At 44.5% G+C, this 17,172-nt stretch overlaps 1 protein-coding gene across 5 annotated transcripts in view; it reads left to right on the top strand.

Annotated features, from left to right (window-relative positions):
• The window catches only part of GADL1 (glutamate decarboxylase like 1), a 96,803-nt gene that overhangs the window by 24,472 nt on the left and 55,159 nt on the right, over positions 1–17,172 (top strand). For all 5 annotated transcript variants that reach the window (XM_083468272.1, XM_083468273.1, XM_083468271.1 and 2 more), the window contains exons 7-9: positions 5,430–5,509; positions 5,624–5,678; positions 15,783–15,899. In XM_083468272.1, coding sequence (XP_083324398.1) covers positions 5,430–5,509; positions 5,624–5,678; positions 15,783–15,899 — 252 coding nt within the window. The remainder of the gene's footprint in view (positions 1–5,429; positions 5,510–5,623; positions 5,679–15,782; positions 15,900–17,172) is intronic.

Genomic DNA, 17,172 nt, shown 5'->3' with positions numbered 1-17,172 from the left:
TATAGCTTAGGGCCCCACTCTCTTGCCCCCCCCCCAAAAAAAAAATAAAGGGAAAAAAACCTGGATGTACATTTCCAAAATATAAGATAAAAAACAAATAAAATAAAACCTACATACAGCAACAAATTTTTGTGTTGTGTAGGCTCCTATGATGTCATGGGCCCCGCCTGCTAGCCTGCTCCCTAAAACATCACTGGTTTGCTCATTTCTATATATAGGGTGCCTACATTTTGCATGGACTAGTTGCATGGCAACATGTGCAAATGGCTTTAGATACCTATTAGGTCCATAAATGACCATATAGCATATATTCAACACAAAAAACAGCGACAATTTGTTGTTGACAAAGGTCAGCTAGACATATAAAGGGCCCCATTACCTTCAGGAGCTTAGGGCCTCATCAAACCTAAATCCGGCCCTGTTCGAGAAAATGTATTTGCTATAGCAAGCATAAAAGGCTTACCAATAGCATAGAGAATCAGTGCTGGTCTAGGATCCAGGCTTAAACTGGTTCTGTCCGCTTCTGAATCTCTGAGGCTGTTCACACATTACCCGGTTAAAACACAGCTCGGTTCTCAATTTGGATGGAAAGTTAATTGAGGGGGAAATGCGTGGAAACGCAGCATTTCATAAGAAATGGCAGCATTGATATGGATTGTGTTGGTGGGATCAGGGCCGGATTTAGGTTTGATGAGGCCCTAAGCTATTGAAGGTAATGGGGCCCTTTATATAGCAGGCGGGGCCCATTACTTACATCATAGGAGCCTGTTGTTGTTGTTTAGTCGTTTAGTCGTGTCCGACTCTTCGTGACCCCATGGACCAGAGCACGCCAGGCACTCCTGTCTTCCACTGCCTCCCGCAGTTTGGTCAGACTCATGCTGATAGCTTTGAGAACACTGTCCAACCATCTCGTCCTCTGTCGTCCCCTTCTCCTTGTGATCTCCATCTTTCCCAACATCAGGGTCTTTTCCAGGGAGTCTTCTCTTCTCATGAGGTGGCCAAAGTATTGGAGCCTCAGCTTCACGATCTGTCCTTCCAGTGAGCACTCAGGACTGATTTCCTTCAGAATAGAGAGGTTTGATCTCCTCGCAGTCCATGGGACTCTCAAGAGTCTCCTCCAGCACCAGAATTCAAAAGCATCAATTCTTCGGCGATCAGCCTTCTTTATGGTCCAGCTCTCACTTCCATAAATCACTACTGGGAAAACCATAGCTTTAACTATACAGTGGTACCACAGGTTAAGTACTTAATTCGTTCCGGGGGTCTGTACTTAACCTGAAACTGTTCTTAACCTGAAGCACCACTTTAGCTAATGGGGCCTCCTGCTGCCGCCGTGCCGCCGGAGCACATTTTCTGTTCTCATCCTGAAGCAAAGTTCTTAACCTGAAGCACTATTTCTGGGTTAGCGGAGTCTGTAACCTGAAGCGAATGTAACCTGAAGCGTATGTAACCCGAGGTACCATTGTAGGAGCCTACACAACACCAAACACTGTTGCTGTATGTAGGTTTTATTTCATTTGGTTTTTTATTTTTTATTTTGGAAATGTACACCCAGGTTTATTTCCCTTTAATTTTTTGTGGGGGGGCCCAAGAGAGTGGGGCCCTAAGCTATAGCTTGTTTAGCTTATATGTAAATCCGGCACTTGGTGGGATCACACTGGATGCAGAGGAAATGGAAGTGTGTACATACCCCAGTTAGCAAAAAATATATATATATAATTGTAAGAAGTCTCATTGGAAATCCTTCCAGAACTGTTTCTCTTCTGCTCTTTTCTAAGCTCATGTAGTAGGCAATATGCTGTTTCAGCACCACTTCACTTGCTCTGCACTCTTGCTCCCTACAAGTTTTGCCCACAGTGAGAAGCCTATTGATAGACTTTATTTACATTGTGGGTGGGGGACACGCACCTGTCTGCTTACTTGCAGTCTTTCTGTTCCTAGCTGTATTCCTCTCCCTTGGAGATAGCTTTCCTACAGTGAGTTAAGAGACGAAACATTCATTTATTTTCACCCTCCGCTCCAGTGTTGGGAGTAGAGAGATACTGTTTTAAATTACAGCAGAACGGTTCCACGCTCATTTCTCAGTTAAAATAAAAAATAACAACGGCACAACAAAAACATCTGTTTTTTACTTCAAGGGGCTTTCTTTGCTTGATTATTACACGCTACTCAACTGATAATGACAAATCACATCTCCCTAAAAGTGACAAAAAAAAGCCTGTTCTTAATGGTTTGTCAAGAGGGAATAATCTAGTCCAGGAACAAATTGAAATGCATTGTTTGGAATTTATTATTTCAAGCTGATGTAAATGGAGTGTTGTGTTCTTCAGTGATTGTATTTTAACAGCAATTTGCAGTAATCTGCATTTTCCTCCCCCCATGGCAAAACAATTTAAAAACTGGACGAAATGTTTCCCCCACTTTTGTAGGACCATTTATCTTGTGTAGAAGCGTGTCTGGGATAGTCAATGTCTTTTTGCAGGGAAGGTGCACTCTAAGAATTTGTGGGTGGGAAGGAGGTTGAATCCTTTACCTTTCAAGTAAGAGGTGGTCAAGGGTTTGTTTTGTCACTGGGATGAACAATGCTATATTATGGGGGCAGCCGCCTTTTGCCATCAAGGATGCCCTCGGCAAACACTATGGCATTGCCTCATTCTCAGGGACATTTTGTCCCAGGAACAGATAGGGGCTGCTGTCAGCTACCCAGCTTATTTCCATTCAATGAGAGAACAACCTTTTCCCACCTCATATGTACAGGTAGTTTCATCAGATCAAAACGTAAGGAAAATGCCAGACTGAATACTTCATTGAAACACTTCTATTAACCGCCTACTTTGGTCTGCTTAGTAAATCATGGGAGTAAATTTGGGGGGACTTTAACCAGGTATGGATGTAATGACAAGCCATGGTTGGTTGTTGTGGTAATGTGGCTACATAATAATAATAATATTTTTTATTTATACCCCGCCCTCCCCAGCTAAGGCCCCGCGGGCTCAGGGCGGCTAACAAGCAATAATAAAAACAAGTTGAATGAATACAACTTAAAAACAAGATTAAAATACAACAATTAAAATATTGAAACATTAAAATGCAGCCTCATCACAGGAGGAGAAAGGAAAAAAAGAAAGGGGGAGGGCATCAAATTGGCTCCAAGCCAAAGGCCAGGTGGAACAACTCTGTCTTACAGGCCCTGCGGAAAGAAATCAGATCCTGCAGGGCCCTGGTCTCATGAGGCAGAGCGTTCCACCAGGCCGGAGCCAGTGTTGAAACGGCCCTGGCTCTGGTTGAAGCTAATCTAACTTCCTTAGGGCCCGGGACCACTAGGGCAGTGTTTCCCAACCGCTGTTCTGCGGCACACTAGTGTGCCGTGGAACTTTGCCTTGTGTTCCGTGGAGGCGGGTGAGTCGGGCGGTGAGAGGCGGGGCGGCGGCGGCGAGCACACGCGGGGCGGCGAGCGAGCGAGCTCCCACATCCCATCGCCGCTCGCTACTGGGGAATCCCATCTCAGCCCCCCGCGAGAGCAGGGGAATCCCATCCGGCCACGCCTCCTGGCTGGCTGGAGGGGGCGTGGCTTGCCCTTTTTAGGGCCGGAGGGGAGGGGGCTCGCCCTCTCTTCTCCGGCTAGCCCCATCGCCGCTCGCTACATCCTATCGCCGCTCGGCGAGCACACGCGGGGCGGCGAGCGAGCGAGCTTCCACATCCGACGGCACCAAGCAGGGGCCCTTGGCCGTGCCGGTGCCCACCGTGCCCGCCTCCGCCCAGGAGGGCGGCAAGCAGCCACCGCCACCACCACCCCCGCCGCTGCCCGGCAACCGCGCCGCCACCCCCGGCTCCCCGCGGCGGGTGATCGTGCAGGCTTTGACGGGCGAGCTGCGAGCTCGGCGGGCAGCGCCTCCGTCTGCAGCGCCCGCCTCGCGGCTCTCATTCCCTGCCCCTGCCAAAGCTTGGAGGTTTCCCCCCCCCACCCCCAAAGCTTGGAGGTTCCCCGGCAAGGGGGAGGGGAAAAAATTAAAAACTTTCACTTTCGTGACGTCACGGGGCTGTAATGGTGGTGTGCCGTGAGATTTTTTTTCATTAAACAGGTGTGCCGTTGCCCAAAAAAGGTTGGGAAACACTGCACTAGGGTGTTGCTATTTATGGACCTTGAGGCTCTCCGTGGGGCATACTGGGAGAGGCGGTCCCGTAGGTCCCAAAGGTTGCATGACCTTTCTCTCTTGAAAACTCCCACTTTTGGACCAACCACAGTTCTCCGTTATTTCTGTACTCTTGAGAGCTCCATTGTTTGTTTGAGCTAACTGAAATTAGAACAAAGTCGGGACCAAATTATCGTGGGCCCTTAATTGTCATCTTCTCATACTTCTATACTAACAAGAGCTGTGATTCATTGTGCTGCCTTTGTCCCCCACCCCCCTGCCCACTTTGGAGATTTTGCTGATCTATTATTTTCTGAGCCCAGAGAGGTTTGACATTTTCTAGTAATTCAATGTCACACTCCCTTTGATTGAGCTTAATAAGTGACTCATAGCTTACTAATAAGGAGCTGTTTTGTGAGAATCGCTTGCAATTCGAATGAAACCTTGCTGCTTAAGAGCCCAAATCTCTAGTGAGTGCCACGTTGTAGCTTTGCACACGTATTTCATTATTGATGTAATTCAATGTACCAGAAGATTAATTATCCACCTATGTATGTTATTATTCACACAACACTCTGAGTGAATGGATTCTAAAGCCTTTGTGAATGTGCCATGTTAGAAAAGATTGGCTGGTGGTAGCTGATGATATCTTCTGTGCATTTAGTTAAAAATGGGGGGGGGGGATAAGCCCTGTCAAAAAGGTGGGGCGATCCATCTCATCAGAAAAAGTGTGACGGGATTGGATACCTTTAATATATTCATACCCACACATAAAAGTGCAGTATTTTTCATAATTATGTTCCTCCTTAACTGCATTTGTGTGAACTCTCTTGAAGAAAACTGAATTAATTAACCACCTGGTTTCACCTGCTGTATGCGAAGGAACAATTTAAGGCGTTTTCAGGGTGGTTGGCAAATATATTAATTTAACCCTTAAATAACATAACAATTTGCTCCAGTTTCTTATTCCTCCCTATTTTATTATTATCATTCTACTAAAATAAATAAGCTCTCCTAAATTTTTCTAGATAGCTCAGTCAGTAGAGCAATTACTTTGAGCCATGAAACCAGAGGTTTATGTCCAGTGCTTAACTAAATTTAAGGTTCAAAAAGCTCAGAATTCCCCCCTCCCCTACTTTGAGAGGGGGGGATAATGCTCGCCTATTTTGCAATTCTGTGGCTGTCATTGGTTTTGTGAAGCCTTGATTTTTGCCCAAAACCGGCAACGAGTGTGCCTCAGGAAAATTATTTGGCGATATGTCTGCCGTTAATTGTTTGATTTTTACCCTTACTCAGTGCCATTATTCCGTGAAGAAGGCAGCGTCGTTCTTGGGGATCGGCACACAAAACGTTTACTTCGTCAAAAGTGACGAAAGGTAAGGTGACCGAAGCCGTCGAAGCCGTCTAATGATCCTTTTAAAATACTGAAGTAGTGCTGAAAGCGAGTAACCTATTACATAACTGAAAAGTTTTAAATCTGTGTCCCATAGAGGTAAGATGATACCTGAGGAACTGGAGAAACAAGTCCAGCGGGCAAGGAAAGAGGTGAGAGGGGGAGAGAGAGTGAGAGAGCAAGAGAGAGTCTGTGTGCCCTGTGAAAGGCATACCTGATGTGCATTTGTGTATGGCAATCTGCTCCAATGGGGGGCAGTGTTGCGCACGGACCACGGTAGTGATCTGGCGAATGGCTGAGCTGGATGGCTGCCGGCCGGTGATTGACTAATGCTGGCTGGTTTCGGGCAGGTGCGTCCTGGGGGTGGGGTGGGCCCAGCCGGCCAATGAGTGCCGCCCTGGCCCGCTCCCAGGGGGATAAATCGTGGCCTGTCCTGGCTCTCCTCCTCAGCCTCTTTCGTCGGATCATGCATGTGAATCTTGCAACACAACGCCGCGAGGTTTGCAGCGGCAGCTGCTGCTCAAAAATTGAGAAGGTGCATTAAGGATAATATGATGGACTGTAAAGATCTGATCGGAAATGAATTTTGGAAGCTTATTTGTCTCAGCTTGTATTTTTATATCACTGTATATACAATTATATATACAACACACATATATCTGTACAAATAGGGCGATACTACATTGTAATGGTGTATATTTTGTATAGTATGCATATATTTCTTTTTTAGCGGTGGTTGAAAGGCTGTGATGGTCAAAACAACAACAAAAATCATAAATTAAATTTTTGGTGGCGTTGTTAGACTGGAAAAAGGGTGAATGAACGTGAATGAAAGTTAAAACAGGGTAGCTTCTTGTGTTGCAAATGTTTCAGGTCCAGTCTGCTTTGCCACAGATTGCACGGTAAGTCGTGAACCAGCAGTGTGATCCCCAGGTATTTTAGTTCATCGCTTAAAAAATAATAGCGCTGGAACTCACAAAATGGCATCAAAGAATAACTCTTGCACTGCAAACCTGGGCCATTCTCATTATGCTTCTCACTGAGATTATATCTATAATTGTGCTCAAAATTAAGGAACACCCCAGCTTTAGTAGGCCAGTAGTATCTTCAGGATACAGTATATGCTTAATGCCTATGGCATTTTATCAGACATTTCATTCAGTTTGGGCAGATAGGAGAAATGTGGAATAGAATTAAAATAAATCTGTTCATGAATAAAAGATCAGCTGCTATTTTCTGGGCAAAACAACTATTGACAAGCAAACAGCATTCCCTTCATTGTTTAAATGGATTATTGATGATAAAATCTCCTTTGATTTTAAAGTGAAAACAGTACTTGGCTATAGCTTCTCGTCTTGCACTCTTCTTTTAAAAACTATCCTTGCGGATGCGTCTATCTGTGCTCAATATGGTTTCATTTCATCGAAGTGAAGACTATAAGCATTTGAAATGTTCTCTTATCTCATTTCATGTTTGCAAGTGTCTCTGCTGAGTTCCATTCGATAACAGTGTTTGGTGTGGGAGGCGTCATATCTATTCTGCTTTGCTGTGCAGTGCTTCACAGATTGCAGAAAAAGATTGGTGCCTGTGTTTTCACATGGTATTCACGGAACAGATTCATAATGTTTGGAAGGAGATCCATAGATGCAAAAAAATGGGAAACATATTTTCGGTTCCTCAGCTCATGATAGTCTCAAGGGCAGGTTCCCGTATGTAACTTCCTCTTCATACATTAGAGAAAATGCAAGATGGACACACGGTCCAGTTATGGAGACCTTGCCCCATGAAAACAAAATTTTTTATGGTGTATAATTTGTTCAACAGGTTTTCCTATAAATGCAAATTTTGTGAGGGTTTTTTTTCCCCCTCAGGTACTTTTATGTGCCAAATAATATTTTTTAAAGTTGCAAAACGGTAGAAACAGAATTAGTATGATACGCACAATCTTGGTCTGGCAGAAATAGAGGCTTTAAAATAGTAAAAGAAGCAAACTGCAGCTTGAAATAACGTATTTTTTGCTCTATAAGACTCACTTTTTCCCTCCTGAAAAGTAAGGGGAAATGTGTCTGCGTCTTATGGAGCGAATGCAGGCTGTGCAGCTATCCCAGAAGCCAGAACAGCAAGAGGGATTGCTGCTTTCACTGCGCAGCGATCCCTCTTGCTGTTCTGGCCTGTGAGATTCAGAATAATTTTTTTCTTGTTTTCCTCCTCCAAAAACTAGGTGTGTCTTGTGGTCTGGTGCGTCCTATAGGGCGAAAAATATGGTAGTTTTTATTTTGATCCTATCGTTTTCATATTGATTGGCCTTGATGGTTGTAATAGCTATCTAACCCTCCCCCATCCTCACCCCACAAAGGCTGTAGTGTCATTACCATTTTTTGTTGTGGGATTGGGTAGAAAAGAACTGTTGTGTGTATCTTCATGATGGGGTATTCTGTCCGTGTTGTGATGGGTTAGGGTTGCTCCCTAACATGGTTCCAGAGTTCTTCATTTGTTGCAATGCGCACACAGAGCTCCCTGCTTTCTCATTCACTTCAATGGAGGAACAGCATTTTCTTTTCTTTTCTTTAAGGTATGTGTACCCCCTCCTTTCCCAAAAGAGCCTCAAGGCAGCTTGCAGTAAAAAAAAACACAAATTATAATAAGCCACAATAAATAGAACAGGTAAGAAGCAATTTGCAGGAGCCAGTGAAGCGAGCTGAGAAAATATAAATAGCTCCAGCACTATTAAAAGCATCTGAGAATAGCATAGACTTTGACAGGCACCTAAAGGACAACAGTGGTGGTGCCAAGTGAATTTGGGTGCCACCACTGAAAAGGCCTTCTTGAATCACCTCCAACTTTTGAAGACATGGACATCCAGGGGAGGATTTCTGAAGAGAATCTGAATTGGTAGAATGATCCCTCTGAAAGAAGTTGGGTTTTTTTATATCCAGATCCTGGTCAGCCACTTAGCTTTAGTGGTGAACATGACAGACCCTCCAAGTGTCCCTATTTTCCAGGGACGTCCCTGACTTGGAGAATGTCCTGCTTTTCTTTAGGATGTCCCTATTTTCACTGGAGAAATGTTGGAGGGTATGGAGTTATCCAACTTCCGAGCTGTCTGAAGGCAACCCTGTACAGTTGTACCTTGGTTTGCGAACTTAATCTGTTACGGAAGTCCGTTCTTAAACTAAAGCGTTCTGAAACCAAGGTGTGTTTTCACATAGCAGCAGGGGACTCAATTTACAAATGGAACACACTCAACAGGAAGCGAAACATGTTCTTATTCCAAGGCAAAGTTCACAAACCAAAACACCTACTTCCGGGTTTGCAGTGTTCTTAATCCAAGTTGTTCATAAACTAAGCTGTTCTTAAACCAAGGTACCGCTGTATAGGGAAGGGTTTTTTTTAATGTTTAAAGTTTTATAATGTTTTTATATATGTTGGAAGCTGCCCAGAGTGGCTGGGGCAACCCAGGAAGACATGGGGTGGGTGTGTTTATAAATAGTAAAATTACAATTATGGAACGGAATGTCCCTATTTTCCTCAGAGAAATGTTGGAGGGTATGGCATGAGCACTTTGGTTTGGGTCCGCCGAGGGCCTTCTGGCGGTTCCCTCATTGCGAGAAGTGAGGCTACAGGGAACCAGAGGGCCTTCTCGGTAGTGGTGCCCGCCCTGTGGAACGCCCTCCCATCAGATGACAAAGAGATAAATAATTACCTGACATTCAGAAGACATCTTAAGGCAGCCCTGTTCAGGGAAGTTTTTAATATGTAACGCTGTACTGTTTTTAACACTGATTGGGAGCCGCCCAGAGTGGCTGGGGAAACTCAGCCAGATGGGCGGGGTATAAATAATAAATTATTATTATTATTATTGGGTCCAGAAGCAAATTGTTCAATCTGTGAAAACATTCACTAGGCGCTGGCTGTGGTAATCAGCCCCTGTTAATAACTGGGCCATTATACTCTGCACCAGTTGAAAATTCTAGGTGCTTTTCAAAGGCAATGTGTCATTCTCTCTACGAATCCTTCTGTCTGTTTGAATAAAGCTGCCGGTGAAGCTACCTTTCCTCAGAAGAAATCACTGGACTGCAGCAAGTATGATTTTATTTTAGCCTGACATTCATGGAAGATTATAGTTTTAAATTCACATTTAAATTATCCAGAATGAAGTGTGGAGAGAAGGAAAGAAGAGGGGTGGGGAAGCCCGTTTAATGCACGGGATGTCTCCCCTTCCGTTCCTTCTGCCCGAATGCATGTCAATATCATTGAAGCATTAAAAAAATATTTCCCACTGAAAATGCGTTTGGCAATCATTTCAGCTAGCTCCAGAGTCTCATGGCAAAGTGAAAAGACAATTTCTGAGAAGTACTCCTCCTTTCCCCCCCAATGTTAAGCTAAAAACCTATTTAAAGTCTCATCAGAGCCAAAAGAATCCAGTTTAGTGGGATTTATGAGGCTGTTCCATTGGCTGCAGGAGAAATTATTTTGGGGGGTTTTTTTGTTCAGCGTTTTAAGTTCGTAACCTGAAAGTCACTTTAATCAATAGTTCAGCGTAATGAAAACTTACAGCTGTTGCTTTGGGAGGAAAATGTTACTTAGCGGGGGGTTTTGTGTTTGGCTTTTCAGGAGATAGTGTTTCTTAAGATATTATTGCAGTGAGAAGAATTTAAAAGAAAGGTCCTAAGTACTGCAAATGGTTAGGTTGTTAGCTCCATAGCTTCAGCATATGTATAAACGCAATATAAGGCTCCACTCACTCCTGTTCACAAACAACTGCATATAATGGCCTAGTTTGCACAGTACAGTAAATGAAACTCTGACTTTCTGGGACTGCAGAAAGATGCAGGCTCCCAGATAAGAGTTTGCAGCTTCTTTGTTTCTCCCCATTTCTTTTTGCTCCTGCACAACACGGAGGTAAGCCCAAAATGTGGCTTACTGCAAGTGTGGGGAATCTTTGACTTTCCAGACGTTGTTTAACTATATCTCTAGCAAGCATGGCCAATAGCCAGGGAAGATGAGATGTAGAGTTCAGCAACATCTGGGCAGCCAAAGGTTGCCTGGCTTAGTATTGTCACCTGAAGAAACCTTACTAAGGCTCATGATTAGTGAGGAGAGAGCTTAAATGTAAGACTCTGTTCAGGTGACACACTAAACCATGGTTTGCACGGTCCCTGTAAACCATAGTTTGGCTTACTGTGTTGTGTAAACCAGGCCATAGCGTGTACTTTGAAATTTTAGTTTTAGTTCTATACGGCAATTGAGACTCATGCCTTTGGAAACAAATAACAGAAACCCTACTTCCTGTTGTAAGTTTAATACTTTGGGTGGGAAGTCTTTTCCAGCAGATTGATGAAGTCTTGCATGATAACAATGCCAATGTTGAGATGGAGACCCAACGAGTTTATGCACATCAGTATTATCTGATTTTTGCTTTCCAACTGCAGCCCCTAACGTTTTGTCTGCTGCTACTCCTGACGTTTGGAGAGAGTTGGGTTATGGCACACAATGGTCAAAAGGGGCTACTTCATAGCCCTGCTACGTATTTCTTACGTATTTCTTGTGTGACCATTTGGACCATAGGATGCAGCTTGTTGTTGTTTAGTTGTTTAGTCGTTTAGTCGTGTCCGACTCTTCGTGACCCCATGGACCAGAGCATGCCAGGCACTCCTGTCTTCCACTGCCTCCCACAGTTTGGTCAAACTCACGTTGGTAGCTTCGAGAGCACTGTCCAACCATCTCGGCCTCTGTCATCCCCTTCTCCTTGTGCCCTCCATCTTTCCCAGCATCAGGGTCTTTTCCAGGGAGTCTTCTCTTCTCATGAGGTGGGCAAAGTATTGGAGTCTCAGCTTCAGGATCTGTCCTTCCAGTGAGCACTCAGGGCTGATTTCCTTAAGAATGGAGAGGTTTGATCTTCTTGCAGTCCATGGGACTCTCAAGAGTCTCCTCCAGCACCATAATTCAAAAGCATCAATTCTTTGGTGATCGGCCTTCTTTATGGTCCATCTTTCACTTCCATACATCACTACTGGGAAAACCATAGCTTTAACTATATGGACTTTTGTTGGCAAGGTGATGTCTCTGCTTTTTAAGATGCTGTCTAGGTTTGTCATTGCTTTTCTCCCAAGAATCAGGCGTCTTTTAATTTCGTGACTGCTGTCACCATCTGCAGTGATCATGGAGCCCAAGAAAGTAAAATCTCTCACTGCCTCCATTTCCTCCCCTTCTATTTGCCAGGAGGTGATAGGATGCAGCTACCTGTCTACAAATCCTACCTAGGAGCAGGGCTTTCCCTCCCTCAAGAACCCACCCATTGTGATTAATATGTCATTGGGTCAGGGCTCATTCATAACTGTAGTTCTGGAGGGGTTTGCATGTGAAGTTGCCACACATCCAATCCCTGCAGTCTACTCATCCCAGTAGCTTCAATCTATGGTGGTTCCACACCTTGTGCCTGGTGGGATATGTGCTTTTGGTGTGTCCTGCCCCTCTGGGCCTGTCTTGTCCACTTCTCATGCACATGGTCTCCTGCTACTGCGTGGGAGTTTGCCGCACATACATCCTGTCCTTTGGTAGACCTTCTATCCACATTTGGCGGCAGATTCAGATTGTTGATGGCAGGAAAAATAAGCACTAATTATGTAATGCAGGTAAGATCCCCTGAGAGGTGAGGAATCTCTTCCTTGCATGAGTAGCCTCCTAGCTGAGCTAATTAGTACTATCATCAGCTGAATGTTGTTATTAGCATTTAATACCAGGGACTCTTCCTACTCTTAGTTCAGAAGAAAGTAACAGGGAAGGGAGAAAGATAGCTATGCTATAGAAAGGCATGGCTATGGCAAGGTAGTAGTAGTAGCACCCTACCTAGTTATGCTGTTATCTGCTCACGTTGTGGTTTCTGACAACGGTGAAATTCGAGGCTATACTGTGCATTTATTTAAATGTGTTAATAGTCAAAAAGTGCTTATAACAGTGAGTGCCTCTGGTTCATTATTTGAGAAAAGGTCTCTATACATCTTGAACCTATACAACAACAACAACAACAATAATTTATTATTTATACCCCGCCCATCTGGCTGGGTTTCCCCAGCCACTCTGGGCGGCTTCCAAAAGAATATTAAAATACTATGATACATCAAACATTAAAAGCTTCCCTAAACAGGGCTAAACCACTTCTTCCTTTGCTTGCTCCCATCGAGCTTCTAAATTTACGAGGAGAAAGAGAAGAGGAAGGGGAGAGCAGCAGCAGCAGGGGCAATGGAGCTTTGTTGTTGTTTAGTTGTTTCTGACTCTTCGTGACCCCATGGACCAGAGCACACCACGCACTCCTGTCTTCCACTGCCTCCCGCAGTTTGGTCAATCTCGTGCTAGTAGCTTTGAGAACACTGTCCAACCATCTCGTCCTCTGTCGTCCCCTTCTCCTTGTGCCCTCAATCTTTCCCAACATCAGGGTATTTTCCAGGGAGTCTTCTCTTCTCATGAGATGGCCAAAGTATTGGAGCCTCAGCTTCAGGATCTGTCCTTCCAGTGAGCACTCAGGGCTGATTTCCTTCATAATGGATAGGTTTGATCTTCTTGCAGTCCATGGGACTCTCAAGAGTCTCCTCCAGCACCATAATTCAAAAGCATCAATTCTTCGGCGATCAGCCTTCTTTATGGTCCAGCTCTCACTTCCATACATCACTACTGGGAAAACCATATGTTTCTGCAAAATAGGGCACCAAGACTACATTCTCCAGTGCACCAGGTCCATTTGTGCTCAGGAGTTATCCTTCATACAATCATAGTTGGAAGGGTCACCTAAGTGCCAACACCCAGCAATGCAGGAATCTCAACTATGTAACAGATGGCCACCCAATCTTTTCTTCAAAATTTCCAAGGAAGGCGAGTCTGCCACCACCCGAGGAAGACCGTTCCACCCTCAAATGGCTCTTACTGTCAGTAAGTTCTTCTTGAAGTTGAGTCGGAATCTCCTTTCTTCTAACTCAAATCCATTGGTTCAGGTCCTAGCCTCCAGAGCAGGAGGAAACAAACGTGTTCATCTTCCGTGTGACAGCCCTTTAGATATTTGAAGATTGCTATCATATCTCTCCCCTCCCCTGTCTCCTCTTTTCTAGGCTCAACATACCCAGCACCCTCAACTGTTCCTCATAAGGCTTGGTCATCTTGGTCGCCCTCCTCTGCACATGTTCAGCTTGTCGATATTCTTCTTAAATTGTAGTACCCCAAACTGGACACATCACTCCAGGTCTGACCAAGGCAGACTGGAGCTTTACTGTGACTTCCCTTGATCAGGACACTACACTTCTGTCCCCACAGCCTAGAATATCATTGGCTTTTTTTTGCTTCTGCATCAGACTGTTGACTCGTGTGAAGCTTGTGGTTTACTAAGACCCCTAGATCCTTTTCATATGTACTACTGGCAAGCCAGGTGTCCCTCACCTTATATTTGTGCAGCTGGCTCTTCCTGTCTAAGTGTAGAACCTGACATTGCTCTCTATTGAAATTCATTTTGTTAGTTTGGGCCCAGTTCTGCAATCTGTCAAGGTCCTCTTCAATCCCAATTCTGTTATCTGTGGCATTAGCTACCCCCCTCCCAGTTTGATATCATCTGCAAATTTTACTAGCATCCCCCCAATACCTTTACAGTGGTACCTCGGGTTAAGTACTTAATTCGTTCCGGAGGTCTGTACTTAACCTGAAACTGTTCTTAATCTGAAGCACCACTTTAGCTAATGGGGCCTCCTGTTGCTGCTGCACCGCCAGAGCACGATTTCTGTTCTCATCCTGAAGCAAAGTTCTTAACCTGAAGCACTATTTCTGGGTTAGCGGAGTCTTTAACCTGAAGCGTATGTAACCCGAGGTACCACTGTATTCAAGTGCTTTATCAGGCATAGGCAAACTCAGCCCTCCAGATGTTTTGGACTACAACTCCCATCATCCCTAGCTAACAGGACCAGTGGTCAGGGATGATGTTGTAGTCCCAAAACACCTGGAGGGCCGAGTTTGCCTATGCCTGACTTTATAAAGACGTTGAGCAACAACGGGTCCAGGACAGAACCCTGCTGAACCCCAGTTCTCAGTTTTTCCCCAGGATGATGAAGAACCATTAGTGAGCACTCTTGGGGTTTGGCCTATCAACCAGCACTGGGACCCATACTGAACCTCCCTCCTTGGTGGGAATGTGATATTCCCTTGAGCTGGAGGGCACTCTCCCCTTATAGTGGATAAATCCCTTTTGTGCTCACTGGCTAGTGCATTTGTGTTTGGAGTGCTCACAAAGAATCCAGGCTCTTTCGGGACTTGCAATGTGATTCTCATGCACCCCCTAGTTACTGCATGCAATGTGACCTTTAGGGGGGGAAATCTGAAATAGCCCCTCGGATTTCTGATCCAGATCAGGATCATTGGCACACAGGAAGGGGATGGTTTATTATTTTTACATTTAAAAGCAGTTGACCCTTGTTTCCCATGCTGTGAGCTTGCTGAATATCACTCTTCCCCCCTGAAGCAAATTGCAATCTGGGGTGGGGGGGGGCAGGTTTATTAGGACCATAGCAGTGGAGGAAAGGTTTGGGTACTCACCCCCACATGCCTCAGTTGCTGGTTTTGATTCACATTAAATTCAGAAAGGCATAAATGCCAGGCACAACCTGTCCCTTACAGAAGAACCCACTTCTCCTTTAAAGTTGATCGGTTGAAATATCTTAAATATCGCAGTAGTCTTGTGCCAGGCTGGCCTTGCCTTGCCACGAAGCAGAACCTGCCAGCACCATCAGGTTATTTACTGGGGGCGGGTGTTCTTTGGTACCATCTGAAAGGCAGGAAATTGTCAGTTGTTTATTTGGTTATATTTTCCACTGCTTGGGAGGGTGAACCATTGCTTAGGCTGCAGTTTGGATTTTCCCCTTCCGGTACCGCAAATGTCTTAAGCTAGCCCTGCCATAACGGAAATCTTTCCAACCTGAATTTAGAGAAAGAGAGAGAATCAGTTTGCTTCCAGTGACATATGTGTAAAGATTTTGGGACCAGACCGTGAGAGAGCATTGATCATTGACAGTCGATGTTTGACACTCTGGCACTTAAGTAACCCAGGTTTTTCCAACGTTTCGGATAGAATACTTTTAAAAGACCAGTTTGCTGCTGAGAATGTAAAATGTAGACATTGTTAGTCTTGTCCTAGATTCCCAGACCTTATTGTATTTAGCGTGTCACCCTCACTGGAGAATTTGAACAGTGCAAACAATCTTTTGTTTTGGATCATTCCACAGGGTTCAGCACCATTTTTTGTCAGCGCTACAGCTGGCACCACAGTCCTGGGAGCGTTTGATCCTCTGGATGAAATTGCCGACATCTGCGAGAAACATGACCTTTGGCTGCATGTTGATGTAAGTTAGTTTTATTAACATTTGTTCATTGTTTCACTTTATTAAGCCTTCCTTTTAACCGCGGAGCCGTTCTCACACATGCTGGGGGGGGGGGGAGTGCAGCTGATTTTGCAAACCCAACTAATGGTGTTCTAAAAGCCGAACTACATTTTGTTTAATGCATAAATCTGTGGACTGTCTCTCTCTGAAGAGTTCAGAATATCTTTATTTTGATGTAGCTTAGCTTGAGAGGTTGTTTTGCCCAGACGTATTTGGTAACTTTCACTGTCTAAGCCCTGTACCACATTACATTAGTTTTTCATTGTGTAATATTAAGAGCTTGCCTGCATCATCATAATAATAATAATAATAATAATAATAACCCCAGCCGGAGCCGGCATCAGAGTGGCTAACATCATATAAATAATACAATAAAAACAGGCAATAAATCGACTAAAATGCATCCCAAAATTAATTCAAATAAATTAAACTTAAAACTGGACAAATGACAATCCTCAGGTTAAAATTGAAAGCGATTAATACTCACCAGGACCAACTATTTCCACTGATATTATAAGGACCTGTGAGCGGGCTGGGAACCCTCCATCGTGCTTCTTATACAAAGAGAAATGTCTCAGACTGAACCCTGACCAAAGGCCTGGTGGAACCATCTCCATCTTGCAGGCCCTGCGGAAGGATGTCAAATCTCGCAGGGCCCTGGTTTCTTGTGAGAGAGAGCGTTCCACCAGGCCGGGGCCATGGCCGAAAAGGCCCTGTCTCTGGTCAAGGCCAGTCTAATCTCTATGGGGCCCGGAATCTTCAGGGTGTTGATTTTTGTAGACTTGGACTTTTCCTCAAAGGTTGTGTATGACATAACATAACCTTTTGTTTTATTATTCCTCCAAGGTGCTCGTGGTTCTTTCATAGGCTCCTTAGTGGAAGAAGGGGAGTTTGAGGGGGACTTCTTCCAGGCACTGTGTTCCCCTTCCATTATGAGAGGATTAGGGGAAAGCTCTGAAACCTGAAGACTGCTTGCAGTCTCCCAGTGGGAGCAATTCCCCATGTCTGTTCGAACTCCTGAAAAAAATGGTCAGAAAATATTAGTCTGGTTGGCTGAGCCATTGGTTTTCTGAGTTCAGGACGATGGTGGTTAGGAGGTTATTATCCTATTGTTTCGTGAATGTTGAGTTATTTATCCTAAATATCTAGAATGACTCCAGGATTTCCATTTCTGTGCCGGTGGTATTATCCTTTAGCAATACATTGTTTCTCTGTGGGAATTCCTTTAAAAAGA

Source organism: Podarcis liolepis, assembly GCF_965112155.1.
Source record: "Podarcis liolepis genome assembly, chromosome: 12".
Lineage (NCBI taxonomy): Eukaryota > Metazoa > Chordata > Lepidosauria > Squamata > Lacertidae > Podarcis > Podarcis liolepis.
The sequence above is the reverse complement of the archived record's forward strand: the minus strand, read 5'-3'. Positions and strand labels throughout refer to the sequence as shown.